Source organism: Suncus etruscus, chromosome 8, assembly GCF_024139225.1.
Source record: "Suncus etruscus isolate mSunEtr1 chromosome 8, mSunEtr1.pri.cur, whole genome shotgun sequence".
NCBI classification, from domain to species: domain Eukaryota; kingdom Metazoa; phylum Chordata; class Mammalia; order Eulipotyphla; family Soricidae; genus Suncus; species Suncus etruscus.
Window position 1 is genome coordinate 32820525 of NC_064855.1, and position 23661 is coordinate 32844185.

General features: G+C 55.5%; 2 protein-coding genes across 7 annotated transcripts in view; one reads left to right on the forward strand and one right to left on the reverse strand.

The window, feature by feature from the left end:
• Positions 1-4028, forward strand: part of GLB1L2 (galactosidase beta 1 like 2) — a 31349-nt gene extending 27321 nt beyond the window's left edge. Inside the window, exons 12-19 of the mRNA XM_049778350.1 lie at positions 50-159; positions 508-648; positions 866-937; positions 1030-1105; positions 2764-2851; positions 2947-3055; positions 3225-3341; positions 3500-4028. Coding sequence (XP_049634307.1) covers positions 50-159; positions 508-648; positions 866-937; positions 1030-1105; positions 2764-2851; positions 2947-3055; positions 3225-3341; positions 3500-3586 — 800 coding nt within the window. The 3' untranslated portion in view covers positions 3587-4028. The remainder of the gene's footprint in view (positions 1-49; positions 160-507; positions 649-865; positions 938-1029; positions 1106-2763; positions 2852-2946; positions 3056-3224; positions 3342-3499) is intronic.
• Positions 4029-5669: 1641 nt separating this feature from the next.
• B3GAT1 (beta-1,3-glucuronyltransferase 1) lies at positions 5670-22987 on the reverse strand. 6 transcript variants are annotated; one of them, XM_049778290.1, is made up of 7 exons: positions 22813-22980; positions 13569-13643; positions 13292-13438; positions 10759-11267; positions 10138-10434; positions 7588-7687; positions 5670-5846 (listed from the first exon to the last, which is right to left on the reverse strand). In XM_049778290.1, exons 2-6 carry the CDS (start codon positions 13570-13572, stop codon positions 7601-7603), a joined length of 1044 nt encoding a protein of 347 aa, XP_049634247.1. In that variant the 5' UTR covers positions 13573-13643; positions 22813-22980; the 3' UTR covers positions 5670-5846; positions 7588-7600. The 6 variants fall into 6 exon arrangements, with proteins under 6 accessions (XP_049634247.1, XP_049634242.1, XP_049634243.1 ...); XM_049778285.1 differs by lacking the exon at positions 7588-7687 and having other exon boundaries at positions 22813-22986; XM_049778286.1 differs by lacking the exons at positions 7588-7687; positions 22813-22980 and adding an exon at positions 22370-22644.
• Positions 22988-23661: the final 674 nt, after the last annotated feature.

Below are 23661 nucleotides of genomic sequence, written 5' to 3' on the forward strand. Positions count from 1 at the left end.
CCAGCAGCTCCCGGATCCAGAGAGGAAACAGAATTTCATGTGTCTGCAGCAAAGAAGCCCCTTCCTCGGCCCCCTGACCTGCTCCCCAAAGCTGCCTATGATCCTGTGAGCTTCTTGTGGTACTTACCACTCTGGGATGCCCTCGAGTACCTGGATGAGGTGAGGGTCCGTGGGTGGTGGGCAGAGAGCCTGACCCGAAGGTATACTTTTTATGGACTCACCTACCAGCTCCTGGTCAACATTGGGGGATACCCTGTCCTCTCCCAAGAGGTCCTGCAGTGGGGGATGCAGGTTGGTCTGAAACTTAAGGGCCTATGCCTAGTCCCTGGGAGCCCCTGACATGCATGGCCAGCTCCTGGGTAGGGCACATGGCTTGTGAGCATCTGGATGGGCATATGAGTATGTGACAAGACCAGGCAGGGTCTGTGTTCCCCCCAGTGGGGTCTCCATTCTCCCTAGCGGGGTCTCTATCCTCCCCCTATTAGGGTCCTTCTCTCCTCTGTCTAGCCAGTGACCTCGGACTGGCCCTTGAACATGGAGAACTTGCCCATCAACAATGGCAACGGACAGGCCTTCGGATATGCACTGTACGAGACGAGCATCACGGCCCCTGGCACCCTGCAGGCCCATGTGCGCGACTGTGGCCAGGTGGGCTCCGTGAGGGTCAGCAGGTTTAGATCCTTCCACCTAGGGTCATTTGTGTGGTCCTGGTTCCCTCTGTCTTTTCCTGTGTTCTCTGTGTCATCCCTGGGTTCCTCTGTCTTCTCCTATGTCCCTTGCAGGGTCCTTGGATACCTCCCACACTCTCCTATGTCCCCCATTGGGTTCCTGGATCCTTCCTGCTAAACCACTGCATTCCCTGTAGGTGTTTGTGGACAGCATGTCTGTTGGAGTCTTAGACTATGACCACACCGAGGTCCATATCCCCTTCGTCCAGGTGCGTCGTTCCCGGGCTGATCTGGCTATGGGAGTCAGAGTGTCACAGGGTCCCTGGCCCAGCCCTGCACTCAAGGTTGTGTCCTCCCACAGGGTTACTCCAAGCTGAGGATCCTGGTGGAGAACCGTGGGCGGGTCAACTATGGGCCTATGGATGGACAACGCAAAGGTGAGTGGCATGCAAGGTGGGTCGGGGCCTAGAGACAAGAGGTTCCCAGAGGGTAGGAAGAGGCTTGAAGGATGAATGGGGCCTGGGAGATAGGACAGGAGTCCCTGTGGGGGTGGGATAAGGAGTCCCTGAGAGGGTGGGATAGGGACCCTATGGGGCATTGGGAGAGGGGTCCCTGAGGGGATGGGACAAGCACCTATGGGTGACAAGGTGGACAAAGGCCTGGGGATGTGGTCCTCTTCTTGGGGAATAGTCGATCACTGTGCACACATGTGCCAGCCACTTGGGACATCTCATGTCTCGAGCCTCCTCTTTGCTCTCTGCTTTAGGGGCCTCTCTTCATAGGGAGGCGGGAAGCCATGGATGAAAGACAGAGAAGAGGCTTTCAGAAATCCCAAACAGGACCCGACCCTGACTTTAGGTCCCCACTTAGAAAAAGTTTCATTATGGCCTTCTCCACCATAGAGCACACCAGCCATCAGAGGTGTGTCAGGAGCCACACTAGTAGTGTGTTGAATTTCTGAGAGCCTTTAGCTCTCTCATCTCTTGTCTGTGGGATAGTCTCATCTGTCTTCCCTATGAGACAGTCTAGTGTCTCTCTTCCTTGTGAGACAGCCTCATCTTTGTTTCCTCAGGGTCAACCTGTCTCTCTTTTGTGAGAGATCCTCGTCATTCTCTCTTCCCTATGGGAAAGCCTCATCTCTATTTTCTGTGGTCACTTTTCTCTCTCTCTTTACTGTGGGGTATCTTTGACTGTCATCCCTTTGGGACAGACTAGTCTCTTTCCTGTGGAACAGCCTTGTCTCTCTCTTTGCTGTGGAACAGCTTCATCTCTCCCCTTGTGGAACAGTCTTCATCTAATCTTCCTTACCTTCTTAGCCTATTTGCTTGGCCCACCTTGTCCTCTTGTCACTTTGTTGGTTCTGGTGACATAGCAAGGAAGGACAAATGGAGGTGCCATGGCACAGAGAGAGTGCTGAGTTTGGAAGTGCTATCTGGCCTTTGGTGTGAGGAAGGTTAAGTTCACATGTGCCAGTGACTTCCTGGATCCTGTGCTCTGCTCCTCCCGAGCAGCTTCTAGCACCTTCCAGCCTCATCTTTCATTCTGCCGCTCTCCCCTTCCTAGCTTCTTCTCAGGGCTCACTGATGTTTACTCTGGGCCTGTCCTGTCCATTCAGTGGTGGGGTTCAGCCTACACTCTGCCTCTATTGATTGTGAGGAATTGGCAGCTGGATAGTGCCATTTTTTAGGCTGTGATACTGAGTCAATCTCAATTTCCAGGAGGAGTTTCCTGTCCCACTTCTTTGTTTTCCCCTTAGTCAGGAACTGCTATGATATTTTTTGACTTTTTGTCCCTTCCACTGATGGTCTTGTTAGCTGCCCAGGGCCAGCCCCCCCTCAAAGAGAGGCAGAAGCTGTCCAGAGGACCTTAGTCAGCTACTGCTTGGGAATGGCCTTCCCTGCACTCCTGGCCAGGCAGCTGTTAGTCTGACTCATTCTGGAATCCCCTTTGGCATTGCTGGTGAAGATTTAGTGCACTGTAGTCTGCTCCTGAGGCCTTGCTGGCACTTTCCAGAAGCTCCATTTGTATGCCTGGCCATTATTAGGTCTGTCCCCTGCTCAGTGGCCAGCCTCTAGATCCTGGCCTCCTTCCACAGGCATCATTGGAAATGTCTCTCTCAATCACTCTCCCCTGAAAAAATTCAAAATCTACAGTCTGGAAATGAAGAAGGAATTATTCCCGAGGTGGGTACTGGGGCTGCAGTGAATCTGGGCCTACTCAGGGTGGTCTGGCTGTGACGGCCCCCTGAGCTTCCTCTCTGTCTCACCTTTGTCCATAGGTTCCACAAGAAGTGGACCCATGTCCCTGAGGTCCCTACCCTGCCTGCATTCTTCACTGGCTCCACAACCATCATGATGCCTCCCTCTGACAGCTTCATGATGCTAGAGGTGGCCCCGGCCCAGTGTTGGGGGGAGGCGGGATAACCCTCAGTGAAGTGCATGTGTCTCAGCTGAGCTTGCCAGAAGGCTGAGGGCTGGAAGGGTGGGGGCTGGAACACCCCATTCTGTTTGGTGACTCTAATAGCTGATGGATCTCACTCTGCTCACCCCTTGACAGAACTGGGAAAAGGGGGTTGTATTCGTGAATGGCCGAAACCTGGGACGCTATTGGAACATTGGGCCTCAGAAGACCCTCTACCTTCCGGGACCTTGGTTACATCAGGGCATCAACCAGGTGGGAACCCTGCCTATTCTCCCTGGGCTCTGGTTATATCAAGATACCCACCAGGTCGTAGCACTGCCTCCTGATCCCTGGGCTTTGGGTATCCCTGGGGTGTGGGGTGAAGGCGTCAGGGCTCTTCCCAGACCCGCAGACACCTGGTTTCTCCACAGCTGGTGGTCTTCGAGGAGAAGGTGGCAGGTTCCGTGGTGCTGTTCTCGGAGACCCCACATCTGGGCAGGTTGCAGTACATCAGCTGAGCCCACATCCCCACTGCACCCTACTGTGTATGCTTCTGATTTGGACCTGGGAGTGGAGGGACTGGCTGGGGTGCTCTGCTGACACCCTGGGGACCCTATTTTCTGGAGGTAGCTGCTGGGGAGCCCTTGGGGGTGCAGATGGATACTGTGGCAGCTGGGGGCTGTGTCTACTTGGTTCCAGCTCCCTGGCAGATGTTGCCTCCTTTATGTTCCTTTCTAGTACCATCTGAGGGTGTCACCAGGGAGGGCTGTAGGCAAGCTGGGAGGACAGGAGAGGGCACCAGGAGAAAGGGCAGGTATGAGGTGCTGTGCCCGTGTTCCAAGCAGCACCCAGTCTCACAGCTGTGGGGTGCTCTGGAGTGCAGTGGCTGGGCTTGTTCTCCTCTAACGGCAATAAAACTATAAATAAAATTGGACTAACCTCTGGGGTCATGGCCCTGCACACAGCCTGGGTTGGTCCTGGAGGTCTGTGGGTGGGAAACACCCAGGAGAGGAAAAATTCTGGGACCAGGGATGGGCTGGGGAGTCCTTCGTAGACGTCCATTGGATTCTGGTCAGAGTCCACAGCTTCCATGTTGGGGACAGAGAGCTGCTGATGGCACTAAACAAGGCATGGTCCTGTCGAAGGTGCTCATGACCCCTACTATCTATCCCCTTGCACAGGCACTTTCTTCCTTCTCAAACCCCAAATCCTCAGTTACCCTCACGCCCTCATGTCTGCCTGTCACAAGCAGGGACAGTCTCCTGAGGGCTCCTTTTCGGCCTCTCTGAGATTCCTGCTGGCAACTCCCTGTTTTCCCACCTCCAGTAGACATCGGCACCCCCCAACCTCAGCTGTACCAGCAGATGTTCTTGGTCACACAGGTCCCACGAGTACATGCCTTGCCACTCAAGGCAAAACCTGTCCCCCCATGGCTGACCCTTCTGCTCTTGGGTCAGTGGGGATGTGGCCAGATGAGGCAGCAGCAAAGTGTGTGAAGGAGTCAGACAGAAGGAGGTTAGGGCTGTTAAAAATCATATTCGACTTTTAATCTCCAAAACAAATTAAATACAATTAAATTAAAACAGACCTGCTGTGGCTGCCTCAAGGCCCCTACCCCTCCCCCCATCAGCTCATGGGAGCGGTGCTGCCATGGGCCCTAGTTATAAATAAATACTCATGCAGCTGGGGTGGGGGTGGGGGACTGAACTAGTATGGGTGCCCCTGAACAAAGGGCTAGTTCACGGCATTTTCTGCAGAGCCTGGTGTCCATCCAGAGAAGCCGCCCTGGGCCCTTTCTCAGGAGTCTTGTCTGTCCCAGGAGACCCATCTCTTGCAAGCAGGAACAGCGGGTCTCTGGGAGGACCTCTGGTCTGGTCTGGGCTAGTCTGGTCTCGGGGTGAGGCGCTCGCCCTGTCCCACGGAGAAATTGTGCTTCCGACTGCGGGTAAAGAGCCGCCACCAGAGTTTGCAGCGCACGCGGCTGGCTCAGAGATGTCACCACGTTGGGTTGGAAGGAAACGTTTCGGGTGTAACCCTGTGAGCACCAGCGCACCCCCCCCCGGCAGGATCACGGGGTTGCTCCCTCCTCTGCCATTCTTCCCGGCCCACCCTGGTTCTCACGAGCCCCTCAGGTCCCAGTTTCCTCCTAACCCAGGGCAGGTGGAGCATGGTGTAAGGGAGCGCTTTTTCAGGGTATAGAGCCTCAAGGTGGGACTTGCTGTCACCAGGGCCTGGCCCCCCCCCCCCCCCCCCCCCCCCCCCCCCCCCCCCCCCCCCCCCCCCCCCCCCCCCGCAGACTGTGCCATCGAGTCAGGACCAGCCAGAATCTGCTCTGGACACGGGCTCCAGCACAGGCCATGAGTCCTCTACTGGCGGTGTCTGGAAGGTGTTCCTGATGCCATTCTGCTCCCCAGAATGCCTGGCCAGGTGTCCTGCATGGAGGAGTTGGGGAGCAACTGGGAAGAGCTGGCCTGTGCTCCTCCTGCTCCCACCAGACACCATTGGCAGAGGCACCACCCCAGCCCCCAGCCACCCCCACCCCCACCAGGCCGGGTTTTCTGTGCTTTAGGTCCTGTCCTCGGTCCTGGCATCAGGCTGGGATTTTTCTGGGACATTTTGTTTTTATTTTATTTTATTTCTGCAAGGCCCACATCCATTGGTGCTCTGTGGCCACGCAGTGCTGGGGTGGAACTTGGAAACTCCCAGGACAGGAAATGTGACTGATGGCAGTTCCAGAAGGTGTCCACTTCGGGGCAGGGTGAGGCCAGGAAGCAAGGCCTGTGAGGGGGCAGTTGGGGGGGGGGACAGTCAGGTCAGGCCCAGTGGGGTGGCCTCAGTACTGCTCATTGCCCCCCACCCACAGTCTTTTTGGCTCCCTCATTTCTTCAGGAGCCACCCAAGTACTGCCTATGTCAGACTCTAGCACTTGAGTGGTGTCCTTCGGGACTGGGGGGCCCTCACAAGGCCAGGGCAGTGGTACAGTCCCTCCTAGTACTCCCACCCTGACTCCTTAGCTGCTGATACTCAGAGACAAACAGCTGAGGGCAGGTGTGGTCCCTGGTGAGCAGTGGACAGCAGATGCCAGACAGGCTGGAGCAGATCTTGGGCTAACCCATAATTTTCATGTATTTTTCACCACTATTTTTTGAATGCAAAGAAAGTGGCGTGCAAACATGCTGTGAGGCTTTGAAAATGGTCATAAACCAATTTCCCCAACTAAGTAAGTGCTGTGCCTTTGTGAGCTGGTAACTTCTGGGCGGTTCTGACTCCCAGTGGCTAGCACAGCACATCTGATCAGGCAGCTCGGGTCCCCATTCTAGCTCAGCAACAGGCAATCCTGGGGCAGCTCCTAGCAAGGGCTTAAAGGAAGGACTCAGAGAAAAGCGGAAATGTGATGAGGGAGTGGTCAGTGCAAGTGTGAGACCCTGGGCTGGATCCTGGCACCTCATATTCAAAAATTTAATGGGTTGAATGGTGCTGGAGTGCTAGCACAGTGATGAGCTTGCACACAGCCAATGTGCATTTGATCCTAGGCATCCCATATGGTCCTCCAGGCACTGCCAGGAGTGATCTCTGAGAGCAGAGCCAGGAGTAAGCCCTGAGCACTGCCTGGTGAGGCCCCCAAACAAAAACATAAAAACAGGGGTGGGGAGGGGGTTTAAGGGCTCAAGTGCATGCAGGCAGCCTGGGTTTAGAGCACTGAACTGAAAGCACTGTTGGATGAGGCTCAAAAACAAGCACAAACACAATGGGGAAAAATAGTACCACTGACTATTCTAGCTTTTCTGTTGGCCAGAGATTGGTCAAATCCTCCAACCACAAAGGTTCAGTGCAGTCGGGGCTGGGCTGTCGGTCTGGCCACAGGTTCTCATTGAGATCCCCATGCACTTGAGTGGTGATGCATCGTGCCTGGCAGCCCAGCCTAAACAGTAGGCTAGGGAGAAAGGAAGCAGGTGTCTACACCACAGTGCTTTGCAATGCTGTGGTGCCCAGTGGCAGGACTCCGGAAGGTCTGCGTGAGTAGGGGCAATTGATTCTGGGACTGACACTCAGCTGCGCCTCCTTCCAACTTCCCTATGCTTTCCAAAAAGGTGGGGATGGGGAGGTGACAGCAAGGGTTGAGCACAAATCGCATGCAGAACGGAGGGCTCCTGCCCATCCTGTATGGCTCCTGAGTGCATAGCCACAGGGGGCCCAAAAGTTCTGGAAGAGTGAGACAAAGTAGACGTATTTCTTCTTACGCCACCTGGGTGCTGCCCTGGAGAAACCTGCCACTCCCTGCCTCATCTTTGCCCTGGATGTGCCCTTACTGCCCTGCTCCACACTCAGGGGCCGCCCCTTTGTCTGCCCTGCCCCATCCAAGCCCTCCCAGCCACCTCCTTGTCTGCCCCATCTCACCGAGTCCCGCCCATGCCCTCCGTCCCCACCTACTCCACCCCATCCCACCGAGCCCATCCACACTCGCCCCCCCACCCCTACTCTTCCTCAGCTCCTACCCACTCTTTCCTTCCAGCTGTACCTGCTTCCAGGACTCAGATCTCCACCGTGATGTCGGTGAACCCCTTTCTGCCCTCATTCACCAGCATGGGCTTCTCTGTCCGCGTGTGCCACACCAGGACCTGAGCGTGCACAGAGATGCAGTCCATCGACGCCTTCCCCCATGCCTCCTGCGGGCCAGGGGACATTTCCCTACTTCTTTAGATCCACTTGCCCCTCATGGTTCTCACCGTGCCCTGAATTCCTGCATCTACTGGGAACCCAGGCAACAGCATAAAGAGCCCCCACCCCACCATGCCTCTCTCGATCCCCTGGGCTTCTTTATCCCCGTTTTCTGCAGAATTGATTTGAAGGGCTCATGCTCAGTGCTCCTTTGGGCCAGGGCTCTGGCTTCAAGAACAGGGGTCACGGAACAGGGGCCATGTGGAGCAGCTGGTAAATGCCCCAATGATCACTGCTGCTATGATCTGCAGATAGCCTTAAGGTGGGACACCTGTATCCTCAATGCCTTGGGATGTCATTGGTGTCCTCTGATAGGGACACTCACATCAGGCTGCTTGGTGGGCATGACTCAAGGGAAAAAAATATCCAGAAAACAAGGATAAGCTGGTGGGTGCAAGGAGGGGTTCAGAGAGGCAGATTGCAGGGCTCAAGTGGAACTCAGGGACACTCAGAGAACAGGTCTCACGTAGATCCAATCTCTTGCCCTGTTTTCAGAAACAAGGTCAGCCCCTGGAAATGTGCCTCCTTTGAACACACAAACAGAAAGTGCCCTAAAGTTCATGGGAGGTCCCCGATGGCTCCAGCACCCCCTGGGGCAGTGGTTCTCAAACTATGGCCCGCGGGCCACATGTTGTATTTGTATCTGTTTTGTTTCTTCATTGCAAAATAAGATATATGCAGTGTGCATAAGAATTCGTTCATAAGTTTTGTTTTTACTATAGTCAGAACCTCCAATGGTCTGAGGGACAGTGAACTGGCCCCCTGTTTAAAAAGTTTGAGGACCCCTGCCCTGGGGTATGTTGCTCTCCAGAAGGTGGTGCGCTATACATGTTTTCTTGGGTTTAGCCTACTTCCACCTCCAAGGGCCTCCTGAGATCTGGAGAGGCCCACCTGTCCTGTTCCCTCATTGAAATAGGCCCTAAACTCCATCAGCAAAGATAAGACTGTTCCTAGGGCTTCAGCTCAGCGGTAATAGCCAAGGCCCTCACCTGGGAGCCCCAAATAGGAAACATGTGCTCCTATGTGGTTGTGTGTACTCCGTATGGTCACATGTGTGCCTGTGTGGTCATGTGCATTCATATGTGGTCATGTGTGTTCTCGTGTAATAATTTGTGAGCCTGTGTGGCTCCTGTGTGGTTGTATTACTCCAGTGTGGTCATGTGTTCTGGTGTGGTTGTATGTGCTCCATATGTGGTTATGTGGTCATGTGTGTTCCCATGAGGTTGTGTGTGGCCATGTGTTCTGTGTGGTTGAATGTACTCTTGTATGGCTGCATTGTTGGTAGAGGCCTTTGAATTGGTCCTCATATCATTGTCTTCTAATTAGATGTCGATTTGTTCCTTTGGTTTTCCTGTTAAAAGATATTTCCCCATTGCTCTTCAACTGGTTTTTTTTCTCCTCCCCTTAGGGTGGGCTTTGTTTATTCCCAATCAAGGCTACTCAGGTATCCTGGAGGGTTGGCTGACACATGGTGGAGCAACTAGCTTGTGGGTGAACAGCTTGTGGTTAGTTTTCTGGCCTGCCATTCCTTCCCAACTGTGTGTGGATTATTTCTTGTGTCGGAGTTGCTGCTGGACCTAAATCTCTTGTCCTACTTGGACAGGGGGCATGGGAATCTCTTTCCTTCTCTGGGGGTATTGGAATACACAACCCATTATTCATCATACATTTGTGTCTGTGTGATATGTAGTTACGTATATTTCTGTGTTCTCCTGTGCGATCACAAATTCCTGGAAGGTCATGTGTTCCTGTGTGGTTGTGTTGCTCCTGTGTAGTCATGAGTGTTCCTGTATGGATATATGTGTTCCTGGATATTCCTGTGTTGTATATGTATGTATGTGTTGCATGTGCTTTATGGTCTTGTGTGTACATATTGTATCTAGGTGAATATATATGCACGCATGTTCACACATGTATAGAGAACTGCATTCTTGCATGCCCATATGATTGTGTTGCATGGGTTATTCACATGCTCATATGTGCAAAGCACACACATGTACACCATATGTGCTTGGTTATGTGTGACCTCCATGCCTGTGACCATTTGGCCATGTATGTTTGTGCACACATGTGCCTCTTGGTCGTGCATATACACATCAATACACATGTGCTCGTGTGGCCATGCATGTGGGTATGAATGTCTGTCCATGCACGCACATGTGTGTTGGGTCATAACCCTGCCAGGCATAGCCTTTGGAGGGACAGGCTGCACCTGTGATTGTGGCCTTCCCCAAGTTTCAAGGGTTGTCCAGGGGGAGTCGCTAGCACACCCCTCACCGGGTGCTGACTTACTTGCTGCCGGAGCCCAGTGCCACCTCATGCGTTACCTGGGCCGGTGCCCTGTGCTCACCTTGGTGCAGTTGGCAGCTTTGGGCTCCAGGTCGTTGAGGGTCACTAGATCCCTGAGCAGGCTGCTCTCCTGGTAGCCGCCCTTCACACCGCGCAGCTTGAAGTAGGCCTGGCTGCGCTGCAGGATCAGCCTCAGGTTCACTGCAAACCCCGCCATGTCGATGGCGAATGGCCGGTGAGGGTCGAACACCGTCTTCCAGCCGACCACCTTCCCGGCCCCGTTCACCTGCGGGGCCTCGAACCGAAGGCCGCCAACAAAGGCCACTGGCCACACCGACACCCTGCGGGTGCTGCGCATCTGTAATTAGGGCAGGGGGTAGCCCGGTGTGTATCCGGCAGGGGCAGGGTGCAGCCTGGTTTGTATCTGGCAGGCACAGGGACACACTCTGCAACAGATGCTCCAGGACAACATTGGAAGGGACAGACTTGGAAGGAACACCACGCTACCACCCATCCCGGGTAGGGGTGAGCCCCAGGCACCAGGACCATGGGTGCCTGCTCCTCCTCTCCCATCCCCTCTCCAGGGTGGCTGCTGAACCCAGGGCAAGAACTCTAATGCCTGGACCACTCCCTCCACCTGCCTGTGACCAAATCCCCAGGGCTCACCCTGCGGCCACCCCACCTCCTCGAAGAGCTCCAGGCTGTAGGTATTATCATCATCCGCGAAGTACACCACACCAGGCTGGCTGGCGTTGCGTGGGAAGGTCTCCCGCAGCCAGCGAAGCGCCAGGTTGCGTTGCATGGTGCCGCGCGGGATGCGTGGGTCGTGTGTGTCCCCGTGCAGTTTGTAGTTGCGCGGTGTCTCCACGTGCAGGTGTGTGTAGTTGAGGCCCGTGTCCCGCAGCAGGCGCGAGGTCAGCGCAGTGCGTCGCGGTGCGTCCTCCACCACCAGCCAGTGCAGGTTGGGTACATGCAGCAACGTGTGCGCCAGGCGGGTCAGCTCTGCCTTCTGCACGGGGCGGCTGTAGGTGGGCGTCACCACGTGGATCGTGGGCAGCGTGTCTGACCAGGGCGGTGGCCGCGTGTACACATATTCGGTGCGCACCACCTCCACGATGTCCCGGTCTGACATGCAGTACTCCCTGGGGTCGGCACCCAAGGGCATGTCGCGCCGGGAGTCTCCAGCATCACCTGCGGGGGCACAGGGGAAGGGCAGAGCGCTGGACTCGGCTGCAGATGCCCATGGGCAGCTTTCCCTCCCAGTGTTCCAGTTCTCCCCGACTGCCCCCTGACAGTCTGAGGCAAACAACTTCCATGTCCCCTATGCACTCTAAGTTCGCACCCCCACTTCCCGAAGCTGGGGGGCTTCCTGAACCATGGCCAGCCCCTGTTGACCTCACTCTGGGCTGGACTGTCCTGTAGCCTTGCAAATATTCGCTGTCGTCATTTCTGTCTCCAGCTCCAGGGCAGCTCTAGAGCTTTCTACTTGGCACAGATGGAAGAACTGGATACAGATGGGCCGTTTCCTGAGGGGTCCTGAGATGCACTTTCTGGTCATGCTGTAGCCACTTCTGAGACTAATTGTACCTGATGTGGCTGAGGTCCCCCCGACCTGGAAAGCATGGGGCATACTCTGTCCTGTAGCCCCTGGTGGCACAGTATGACTATGGGGCCCTTTTCTACCTGTATGTGGCTGGGCTTTGTAGGAACAGCCTGATCTGATCCCTGGATGACCTGTTCCTGGTTAGGAATTGAAGGACTGACCCCCCCCCCCATCTCCATGGGAGGGGCAGGGGAAAGGGCAGGACCCCACGGCTGTCACTCAAGGACCCAGGTATGCTCTGGCACACAGCAGATGACAGCCAGAGCCAGGGGCCACAGTGCAGCCCTGAGGATCCATCCTGGTCCCAGTCCCAGCCTCACACACCCCACTCATGTGTGAGGTGGTACTGGCCCTGCTGCCCCACCCTGCCAACAATTACTCTTTTGTGGAAGACAGGCTGGTTCAGCTTTAAGCTGTGCAAAGCAGGGTGGGGGAACCAGCTAGAGTCTGTGGTACTGGGCAGGACACGTGGAGACTTCCTCGTCCTGTACTCTGAGGTGCTCTGGAAGCCAGCATAGGAATGAATGGCAGAGCTACCCCTGACCTGTGCTGAGATCCCCCTGATCAATCTGCCAGGAGTTCCCTTAGCTTCTTGGGCTCTTGGGGGTGGTGTCAGAGACCCTCCCACAGATGCCTCTGACTTCATTTCACCATTCAGCCCCTCATGGCTGTTTCAGGAAACTAGAGCATGAGTTGTGGGTGATTTAGGTTGATGTTGGAGGGCCAGAGACACTTGGAGAAGCTCTGAGAGACACTGGGGCAGGAGAAGGCAGGTGAGGTGGCAGTGGGGAGCAAGAACAGCAGATGTGATTGGAGGACAGCCCCCCACCATGATTCCTGAGTGTGGAGTCCTAGGGTCTGGCACTTCAGCTCCCAGACCATTCTCCCCATTGCTTTCCAACAATCTGGGTACATTTCATGGGAGATGGGCCCTGGGTGCATGTGTCCCTGTGTGTGTGCCTGGGCATGCAGCCATATATCATAGTGTATGCATGTGTCACTGTGTGCACACCAACCTGAAGCAAGCCTGCCCATTACCTACATGCATGCACCACCAATGCATATTCACACACAACTACCCATGTATGTACACTGTATGTATACACATATATGTGCATACATACCTGCTAAGCTGTGCCTGTATGCCCATGCATTTTCTTGCATGCACATGCACCTGCCCATGTATGTGCACTGTGTGTGCAGAGGGACACCCTGAGAATGAGGCTGGGCAGTGGGCAGGTCTCGAGACATGCAGGTTATGTTTGGAGGAAGAGCTCTGGGCTGAAGGTAGCCCAGTGCTGGAGATCACCACCCTGTCTTGGGCTCTATACTGTTTTAACCTGGCCTGTGTTTTTGTCTTCCCATCACATGGAACAGCATTTAGGGTTGCTCAGCCTCTGTGTTCAGGGATGCTCAGGGCATCATGTGGTGCTGGGGGACAGGTTCAACCCACCCAAAAGTCTCTGGCCCTACCCAGTTCCTCCCAGGGAGTCCAGGCAGTCTTCCTGGGGCTGCAACTGTCCATCTCTCCCAGGGCATCTCAGACCTTGGGGGCTCCTCGCCCTGCTGAGTGATAAGAAGGACTAGGCTGGACTCTGGCAGGTCAGCTCACCCTTGTGCCCAGCCAGCAGTGGGGCGATGGTGCTCTGGTGCCACACAGTGATGAGCAGCGTCCAAGGAAGGATGATGAGGACGATGGCCAGGATGTCCCGTCTCTTCGGCATCTCCAAGGCTGGTTGCACCCACAGCTCCTCATGCCCTGAGTAGTTGCAGGTCGGGAGGGGCCCGGGCCATGGCAGCAGAGGGGAGAGAAGAATAGAAATGGGCTGTGGCTGGTGTGTGGACTCAGGACCGAGTGCGGCCAGCAGGCCCGACCACTCACAACCCACCCATTGCCGACGCAGGTCTGTGAAGCCGTGCAGAGCGCGGGCTGCGGGCAGTCAGGAGCCAGGCGACGGGAGCACCTGCAAGAGAGTATGGGGCTAGCAGAAGACTGGTGGATGCTCAGAGGGGCTGGTGCCTGCCTGCCACCTCTGCACTGCCCTGAGCCTTGCCTCTGTTTCTACCCCGCCTCTGTCCTCACCTCTCGCTCTGTCCCACCACTGCCAGTTTCTGAATCCTCCCTCTCACCCCTGGTGTGGCCGCCACCTCCAGAACCAGCAGGATCCAGGTGCGTCACCTGGTTCAAATTAATTCTGTTTAGCAACAGCTACCTATTGGGGGTTGGCCAGTGACTCCAGAATTGCAGCCCCAAATCCAGAGCCGCTCAGGTTGCACCTTCTGTAGATGACACTGATATAGGATGGAGTCTGGGTGCCCGCCGTGCACATAGTGCCTGCCATGGACTCAGACAGACACAAGGGTGTTTGCTATGACCATAGTGCTCACCATGGACTTGAGTGGGCAAGGGGGTACCCTCTGTGTATATAGTGCTCCAAGATTACTCCTATGACTGGGCTCAGGTGTTCTGTCACCTGGGTGGAGGAATCAGCTACACTGGGTGAGGACACAGAGCTGTTTTGAGGCTGGGGCTGGCAGGAAATGTCCTTTCTTGTTGGATTAACCAGGTCCCTCCCTAATCTCCACCCTAGGGTGTGGTCTGATACTTCCTAATAAAGACGCAGGAAAACTCTCTCTTGCTATTCTGACTTTCCTCACTGAGCTATCTGCTCCTTTGGAACAGAAGGCTTGCATGTTGGAGTTTCTGAACCTATTTTATCCCCTCAATCGTGTGTAGATTATTTCTTGCATTGGCGTTTGCTTCCAGACCCATGTCTCTAGTGGTCTGGTCTTGGACATGAGGCTTCCTCCATTTTGCCCTTTGTGGGCATTTGTGCTAGAGGGGACAGGGCCTGGAGCTGTGGGTCAGCTCCAAGATGCTATCCTGGGGCTGCAAGGCCAGAAATTTCGGAGCCCTAGGGACTCTGTTTAACCTCTCTAGTCCCCCACAAGCTGTCCCATGACCTGTACCCTGGGTAAGTCCCATCTCTGACAGACATTTTTTTCTCTCTAGCATGTGTGTCCCCAGGGGAAGCAGAGTAAGCCACCTCTTTCCTGAGATGCCCCTGGGTGGTTACATCACAGTGGATGCCCCAGAGACACTCAGTGGGACAGAGCCCAGCATCCTGCAGGGACAGCTCACAGGTGACTGTGGGCATGTCCATCCCAGGTGTCTGTGGGTATGTCCAACCTCTATATTGTCTGGCCCCCTTAGGTCACATCTCAGAACCCTCCTCCCAAAACTCATCTCCAAAGGGTGTTAGTTCCAAAGTGGGTGTCCCAGGAGAAGGGGCTATATTCTGATCCCTTCAGGTTTTCTGGTCAAAAGAGGGGATATGAGAATGAAAATTCTAAAAATAAACTTAGCAGTAAAACCAGTTGTGCATTAATTACTCTGGAAGCTATTATGGCTCGAAACCCCATAACTTTAATGGAGGCTATTATAAGCATAGGAGCAGCTCGGAGTTATTACCAGGCAGTTAAGAGGCAGCACAGAACCCCAGCCCCAGAGGAAGCCAGCTAGCCAGCAGGGAGTGCTTTGGGGGAGAGAGGGCTGGGAACACCAAGAGTGCGGGTGGGAAGTGGGAACTGGGGCACTATCAATGGGGCAGGGATGCATGAGGTGAGTGTAGGGTTTAGGGATATGTGACAGGGGTGGGTGAGATGAATGTATGGGGCAAGAGTGTGGAGCAGAGGTGGGTGGGGAAGGGGTGAAGAGACCAAAAATGAGTTGAACAGAGGTGAATGGAGCAGGGGTGTGGGAAATAGATACTGGAACAAAGCTGGTCCAGGTTCCTTCTCCCATCCAGCTCCTTCTTTGGGGACCACAGAGTCGACCCAGGCTGGGTCATCAGTGCCCCTAGCTCAGCAGTGTGGGCTCTGCATGTCCCTCTAAACATTACAGCCTTGGCTCTCTTCACTCCATGCTGCCCAGCATACTCAGGAATCCTAAACCTGCCCACAATGGGGAGTCTCAGAGTAATGAAATGCAATGTGCAGCCTACAACAGCCCACCAGGCCCAACGTCAGGTCTCTCTGAAAACTGGTCATGGTGGGAAGGACTTTCCCACCATGAAGGTCCCAGCCCCAGGTCCCAGCAGGTCCTGTCCACTCAAATGGGGACCCCAGGAAGTGTCTTGCCCACTCAGCATGGGTACCCTAGGCTGGGCAGGACCAGGTTTCGGGGTCTCCTCAGCCCAAAGGCTGGTGCAGTATTGGGCTGCATGTGGCTCTGATACTCAGTAAGCCCTCCAGCCCCCACTGCAGTTTGTAGTCCATTCATGGCCTATCCCTGCGGGCCTTGCCTGTGCTCTCAGAGGCTCAGGCCTGAGTTCTGCAACAGTTTGCCTGCAGCCTAGTCCTGCCCAGTTCTCCCTCAGGGCTCCTAGCCAAATGGGCAGCCATGAGTTCCTACCTCAACAGGCCTGGTGCCCATGCTCAGGCAGGAGGCAGTCTGTACATTGGCCAGGCTGACACAAAGGGTTCTTTCAGGCCCTTTACTTGGGCCCAACAGTGTCAGAAAAGATAGCTTGGAGTTCCTCTGGGATCCATCCTCAGCTTTTCCAGAGACGGCCTCCAAGGGCGACTGGACAGGACCAGAGTGGGGCTTGTCCCTAGTCTCGGGGGCTGTGACTTCTCTGGAGATTCTAAATCAGGGTCAGCTTTCAAGCCTGAGATGCACCCACACCCCGCTGCTGGTGCTGGGTGTACTGCAGGTCTTTGCAAAGGCAGGATGGGTTTGGGGCTACACAGGGCTGGGGGTCTGGCCAGGGCATCCCTCCATTTGCCCCAGGATTGGCTATTGCCCTCTCCTGGGGACAATGATGGCTTCACTTCACTCTACTGACAGTACTGAACTCAGACTTGTTCTGCAGGAAGTGGACCTCAAGAAAATTGCAGGATAAGGGCTGGAGAGATGGCATGGAGGTGAGGCGTTTGCCTTGCATGTTAGTGGTTCAAATCCTGGCATCCCATATAGTCCCCTGAGCCTGCCAGGAGCGATTTCTGAGCATAGAGCCAGAAGTAGCCCCCGAGCTCTGCTGGGTGTGACTCAAAAAACAAAAAATAAAAAATAAAATTAAAAAAGAAAGTTGCAGGCCTAGCAGAGGAACTGTGAGGTCCTGTGGTAGGGAGGAGGTCCCAAGAACAGGGCTGGATCCCATGTCAGGAAGGAGATGGTTATGGGGCAGGATGAGTCTTGAGACTTTCCATGGGGGCTGGGATGACCTGTGTTCCACAGGCTCCAAGCACTTTTGGACCCAGCTATAGAATCATGGGTGCACTGCTGGATGGAGCTCGTGTACACAGCTGGATGGAGTCCGTGATCCCCCCACAAAAGCAGTTAATTAACACGGTGCAATTATATGGCTTTTTTGGGGCTTGTTTTTGTTTCCTGGGCACACCAGAAAGGTAAAGAGGAATAAGAAAGCTTTCCTACTTTAGATCACACTGTGAGCTTCTTGGAGCCTGGGGTCCCTCTTGCTGGTGGGCACTCGGGGTCCCACCCACTCCAAGTCAGACAAGCACAGCTTAGGTGCCTTTAGGAGCAAGTTAAGGAGTCCATGTACACACAGGTGGCCCGCACATGCATGCAAAGCAGACACAAGACCTGCCTTCACCCATGTAGATGAGGCACAAAGCACTAGCAAGCACACACGAGAACGTACGCACATATAAGAATACATATGAAACACATGTCAATATGAGGAGGCATGAATGTACACAAGTGTACATATTACACACTTGCAGATGTGAGAGTATGAGTACACACAATCATGGAAACACATGTGCCAGTACATACATATAAACATGCAGACGTGAAGGTATGCGTACATGCAAACATATAGATGTGAGAGTATACCCACATGTAAACACGAAATTACAAGTGCACACAATTCACACACGTGTGTAGGCATACGTATGGGGCACATATGTACACACAGACTTGCACACATGTGAGGGCACATGCCTATGCCCACACACATGTAAGGCTAACCATACGTGCACACACTGAGGCACAGATGAGAGCAGTTGGCATCTTCTCAGATTTATGGGAGGAGAAGTTAGTATTGGCAGGTGATGAGTTAGGTGAGCAAGGCATCAGCTTAACTCTGGAAGCCTCTGACAGGAGAGGAAATATGGCCCCCAGGAGGCCACCCATCAGCAGTCGCCCTGGACTCCAGCAGCCAGGCAGGGCTATCCCTGTTCTAGCCACCAAGGGGCTGAGAGGGCATAGGCTGCCAGGGTAGGCATGAGCACAGATGTTGCTGAGGACACTAGAATGGATAATACTTAGAGTTGGCATCTGGGGTCAAGGGCCTGGGCTAGACTGTGCTTGGTCCCTAAGTTTCTCCCATAAAGGAGCAGGGGAATGTGGTGACACAGTCTGGCTGCCCAGGATGGGCACCATGGGGCAGAGGCACCAGTAATGACTCCTAGACAAAGCTATGTGTCTTCACAGCTGCCTGCTGGCAGGGAGGACACAGAAAGCCCATCCCAGGCCAGGGTTCCTGTGGTGTGCAGAAAAGGTGGCGAGGCAGAGCCTGCTGGGCTTGGGCGAAGCGGAGGCTTTTGGCTCTGGGGGATGTGCAGCTCTGAGGTGGGGCTGTCCTTGCTTGGCCAGTCCCTGCTTTGAGCCATATTCGGAGAGTTCAGGGGCCAGGGAGGACTGGGGTAGTGGAGATGGGGGGACCATCCCGTGTCTCTCACTCCTCAAATAGAATGGAATTTATTTTACATTACTATTACCAATGTGGTTTGGGAGTGGAGTCTGGCAGTGGTGGAGGCTACTTCAACGCTGTGGGGGTCGAGCCTGGCCCGTAGAGGTCCCCGCCTATGTTCAGCATAATGAGCTCTCCCCATCATCTGCACCGTGGAGGCTGGTGCTGCCTGTCACAGTGACACAGTGGCTGCTACTGTAGGCCAGGACCTGCCCTCCAATCCTAGTCCCCTTCCACCCTCCTGGGCTGAGTGTACCAGCTCTCTGCCCTTAGAAAGGAAGGGGTAGGACATCCAGGTCCAGCTCTCGTGTCCAGCTCCACCTCTGCACAGGGAACTGTTGTCCACAGCAGCATCTCACTTGCCCTTGGGAAACTGGGGGAATGCTCTTTATAGTGAGCAGAGCCAAGAAGGGGGTATTTCTGTCAGCTCCACTGGTGGGCCAACCCCGGGCAGAGTGGGTGGGTAAGGACCACACTTCCAATCCAGGAAGGGAAAGTGAGGCTCTGAGGGAGATCAATATGAGCAAAGCCCCAAATTCAGCTCTGTGAATTTGTGAATTATGAACTGAGGAAGTATTGCTTGCTAAGCAGGAACTTAACCTCTGCACCCCCAGTTCTGACTCAGCTCCTTACACAGTGCTCTTCTTCTTGTCCTGTCTTTGAGAAGGCACAGGTGAGGCACAGAGAGGTTAAGTCATGCCCCAAGATCACAAGCCCAATTCAGCAGAGCTTGTGTCAGTCCTGAGCTTGCCACCTCACTCAGTTCTTTTTTTTTTGTTTGTTTTTTGTTTTTGGGTCACACCCGGCAGCACTCAGGGGTTACTCCTGGCTTTGTGCTCAGAAATTGCCCCTGGCAGGCACGGGGGACCATAGAGGATGCTAGGATTTGAACCACTATCCTTCTGGATGTAAGTCAAACATCCTACCTCCATGCTATCTCTTGGCCCCTCACTCAGCTTTTGAAGTGAGAGAAGTGATTTCCAACTGCTTTTCAGCTGCAGGCTGGGATCAAGGGGGGAAGTGTATCATGGGTCACTGAGGCAGCAATAAAAAATCATTATTTATAAGAAGAATATCAGTGGGGCTGGAGCACAGTTTGGCAGGCAGGAGACCCTGGTTTGGTCCAGGCAGAGCACAGTCCCTGGAGCACCACCAGGGTCAACTCATGAGCACTAAGCCAGAAACATGAGCAGGTCTGTTCTCCCAATCAAAAATAAGTAAAAAACAATGAATTAGAAAGGAATGCAGATTATTATTTGTGTATTAAAATTTATCCTAGTCCTCAGACATGAGCAAGGGTGCCTTGTGAAGTAAGCAGCAATTTCTGGGGCTGGAGTGATAGTAGAGTTTGTTCTGCATGGGACAGACATGGGTTTGATCCCCTCTATCTCTGGCATCCCTCAGCACTGCCAGAAGTGATCCCTGAGTGCAGGTCAAGGAGGAAGTTTTGAGCTAGGTGTAGCCCTAAAATAAACAAACTGATCAAAAAAGGAGGGTGGAGAAATGGGCGAGAAAGTTCTGGCAGCAAATCTAGGGCTCCTCCTGAGCTGGGCCCCGCAAGCCTCCCAAGTCTCAGAGTGACCATGGAGGCTTCTGTGTCTCCCCAGCTTGCCTTGGGGTTCTGCCAGACTACAGGACCCAAGAACATCTATGCAGGAAGATTGTCCTGATCTGGACAGAACAATTTCCATGGAGGGCTATGTGGGGCAGCACCCTAATTCTTGCCAGGCCCTTGACCAAAGCTGCCTGCTCTGCGGTCAGCTGGGGTCCTTGGAGAGCACAGGCTCATTTTAATACTGGCTAGAGCTGAATCTCATTAGAAAAGTAAATTTGCTGTGCACGCAAAAAAAAGGGGGGGGCAACCCAAATAATCCTACCAAAGACAAATAGAAACCTTGATTGTGGATTATTATCGAGGCTCTGGGCCCAGAGCTGGCTCAGAGCCTGGGACACTGTCACTGGGTGAGAGAGACCGGCCCTCGCTGCCATCACAAGTCCCCACTCTGGACTTGGTGCCAGTCCATCGATCCTCTCAGACCACCCGATGAACTTCAGTGAATGTGTGAACCATAATCGTGGAGCCTGCCTCAAGGTGCCTTGAGACGGTTGGGGTCCAGGTCCAGGGCAGCTGATCAAGCCTCGAATGGGGGAAGGACAGTGGTAGGGGTATGGGTATGGGAAGCAGGGGATGGGAACAGTGATAGGGACAGGGATTAGAGAGGCCAAGGGCACCAGTGACTGCAAATTCAAATTCTAGTATCACCCCAATTTCCAGAGGATGCGAGCTCAGGGAGAGATCACCTGGCATCAGTGACCACGAAAGCTAGGACAAGGTCCTGCTCACCAGGCTTGCAGAAAATCAGAGCTCAGGCTTCCCTAGTAAGGCCCTGCATGGCAGCCAGAGCACCACACTCTGTGTTCTCTTGCAGGTGCCTGATAGTGTCGGAGGTCTAGGGTGCAGGAGGGAAGTTGTTTTTACATTCTCAGACTGAGGTCAACTGGGTTGTGGAACTGGGGGGGTGGATGCAGGGGCCCTGGATGGGGACCCTTGCAAACCCCAATCCTGTGAGCCCCACTCCTGGCCTTGTCAGCATCAGGGGCCCCTCACCAGGGAATAGTAGCTGCTCCACCGAGGGCACAGTAGGCCAGAGACCTTGGCATGTGCCTTGCTCGATACAGGGCCCTGGAGACTTTTCAGCTGCCTGAGGCCCTGCTGGGGGACTCTTGGCCTGTCTCATTCCCCACTTTGAGCCCAACTCATCGGCTTTGTACCCACCCCCACACATGGCTTTCCTGCCTCCTAAAACTGTGCTGGGAAAAGCCGGTACCAACCAGAGCCTTGGTCACCCCAAGATCTTCTGGGGTCTTGCCTGTGCTGCAGGCTTCATCATAGGTCCCTGCACTGTGCCACCTTGCCCTGTGCCCAGCATGGATCCAGAGTTGACACGTTTCCCAGCACACAGGAGCTCCCTGTGGGCCTAGACTTGGGGTTCATATCTGACTCTTCAGACAGGGCCCAGAAACTGACTCTCCTCTCTGCCCCTGCATCCACAGAGCCCCCTTCTCCAATGCTCCCTAAGTCCCCCCCACCCCATTGACCTCTGTGCTCCTGTCAAAAGGGGGCAGAACTTGGGAAGGGCAGGCAGCTGGACCTTTGGAGTGTGTGGTTGGAGAGTGTTTCAGGGGCCTGTGTTTTAGGGGCTGATTTCCTAGGAGTGAAGGAGGGACTCTGGGGCCAGGAAGGTTCTAAGAAGGAATAGGGAATCCCTGCATCTGTGGGTCTCAGGCAGAATTCAGAGGAGGCATAGATGACAAACTCAGAAGCCCTCGAGGGCTGATCCCACAACCGAAACTGATGGGGCTGGACCTTCTTTCCACCCAGCACCCTAGTCTGGGCACACATACCAGTCCCTTTCCAGGTCCCTTTAAATAGTATTTGCCACACAGTATTAAGCTCAGATCTTAGGGCCCTCTGGCAAGTGGCACCCATGCAGGACACCCACCATAGAGGCCTCCTGTGGCACATTAGAAACACTAAGACCACCGCACCAGCCTCTGTGAGAAATCCTTGCAGTGAAGGGCTGGGCTGGGCTGGCTCCCTAACACCGACTCCATGTGCCAGTGTGTGTGTGTGTGTGTGTGTGTGTGTGTGTGTGTGTGTGCAGACATGTGCATGCCACACAGCACGGGAGGCAGCCATCCCTTCCTCGGCACCCCCAGACTGTGTGTCCCCCTCCTTTCTGCAGCCTCTTTTTCCAAGTGGTTCACTCCCACCTCAGGCCTGAGCTGCTGCTGCTGCAGGGGCCGAGGATGTGCCGCAGGCCCCCCTTCACTCCACGCATGACCCCCCCATCACCTGCACCTTCCAGCCAGCCCCGCGGGGCTCACCGTGCCCCACCTGCCCACCCAGTCCAGCAGAGAAGAGAGGCGTGGGGCTCGGGTCCCCCCGATGAGAGTTAACTTGCCAATACCAGTAGCCTTGGAGAAGGGATGAGCGCCAGAAAGGATGGTGTCCGGGCTGCTGGCCCCGATTCCTGCGGGCCACCTGCTGAGGCGGCGGCGGCGACGAGCAGAGCCCGAAGCGCCCGAGCCGGAGCGATTGCGAGGCCGCGGCGGGGAAGCAGCGAGGCCCGCAGGCGGAGCGGCCAAGGAGGGCAGCGGTGCCCGGTGGGTCCCCGTCCCCGTCCTCGTCCTCGGTCCAGGCCGGCCGGGCTTTCGGTCCCTGCTCTGCGGCCCCCGCTGCGTGCACGCACACACCCGCTCACACTCACGCCCGACGCGCGCTCGCAGCGCGCACACTCGCCCGCACAACAGCCGCGCACACGCGCGCAGCCCCGGGCCGACACGCACGGTGGGCGAGGGGGCCGCAGGGGTGCGGGGCTCGGGGACGACCGGGAGGGAGCCTGGCACTGACCTGCGCTGGCCGGACCCGAGCGTCCCCGGAAGGGTCCATCGCGGCGGCCCCTACGCCTGCCCAGGCCCGGCGCCCCGAGGCCGCTGGCCCGGGCGCGCGGCGTGCGTTGAGGGGGCGCTGGGGCCCCGGGCCCCGGGGCGCCCCTTCATGGCCGCGGGCCGCGGAGCTCTGCAGGGCCCGGGGAGGCGGCGAGGGCGCGGGGGAGCGCGAGAAGGGAGCCGGGCGGGCGGGGGACGGATGGATGGATGGATGGATGGATGGATGGATGGATGGATGGATGGATGGATGGATAGATGGATGGATGGATGGATGCGGCGGTGCGGACGCGGTGACAGCGACAGCCACTCGCCCCGCCCCGGGCCTGGGTCCGCGGGAGGAGGAGGACGGGGAAGGGGAGGAGGAGGGAGGAGGAAGGGGACGGGGTGGGGAGGAGAGGGAGAAGAAGGAGACAGGGGAAGGAGAAGGAGGAGGGAGAGGGAGGGGAAGGGGTGGGAGGAGAAGGAGGGGGAGAAAAAGGGGAAGGGTGAGGAGGAGGGGAAAAGGAGGAAGGAGAAGGAGAAGAAGGGGAGGGGGAGAGAAGGAGGGAGAGGGGAAGGGGAAGGGAAAGAGAGGAAAAGGAGGAGGGGGAAGGGAGGGGAGGAGGAGGGACAGGAGGAAGGAGAGGTGGGGGGAAGGGGAGGGAGGAATAGAAGGGGAGGGGGGGGGGAGGAGAAGGAGGGAAAGGAATAGGAGGGAGAGGGGAGGGGGAGGTGGGAGGAGGAGGGTCAATGGGAGGAGGGACAGGAGGAGGGAGAGGGGAAGGGGAGGGAGAAAGGAGGAGGGGAGAAGGGAAGGGGAGGGGAAGGAGGA

Excerpts from the sequence above, each read along its gene's own strand:
- B3GAT1 (XM_049778285.1), bottom strand. Across the intron at positions 11,268-13,291 it reads ACTGCTGGCTGGGCACAAGG|GTGATGCTGGAGACTCCCGG; the intron begins GTGAGCTGACCT and ends GTGCCCCCGCAG. Across the intron at positions 10,435-10,758 it reads GCCTGGAGCTCTTCGAGGAG|ATGCGCAGCACCCGCAGGGT; the intron begins GTGGGGTGGCCG and ends CCCTAATTACAG.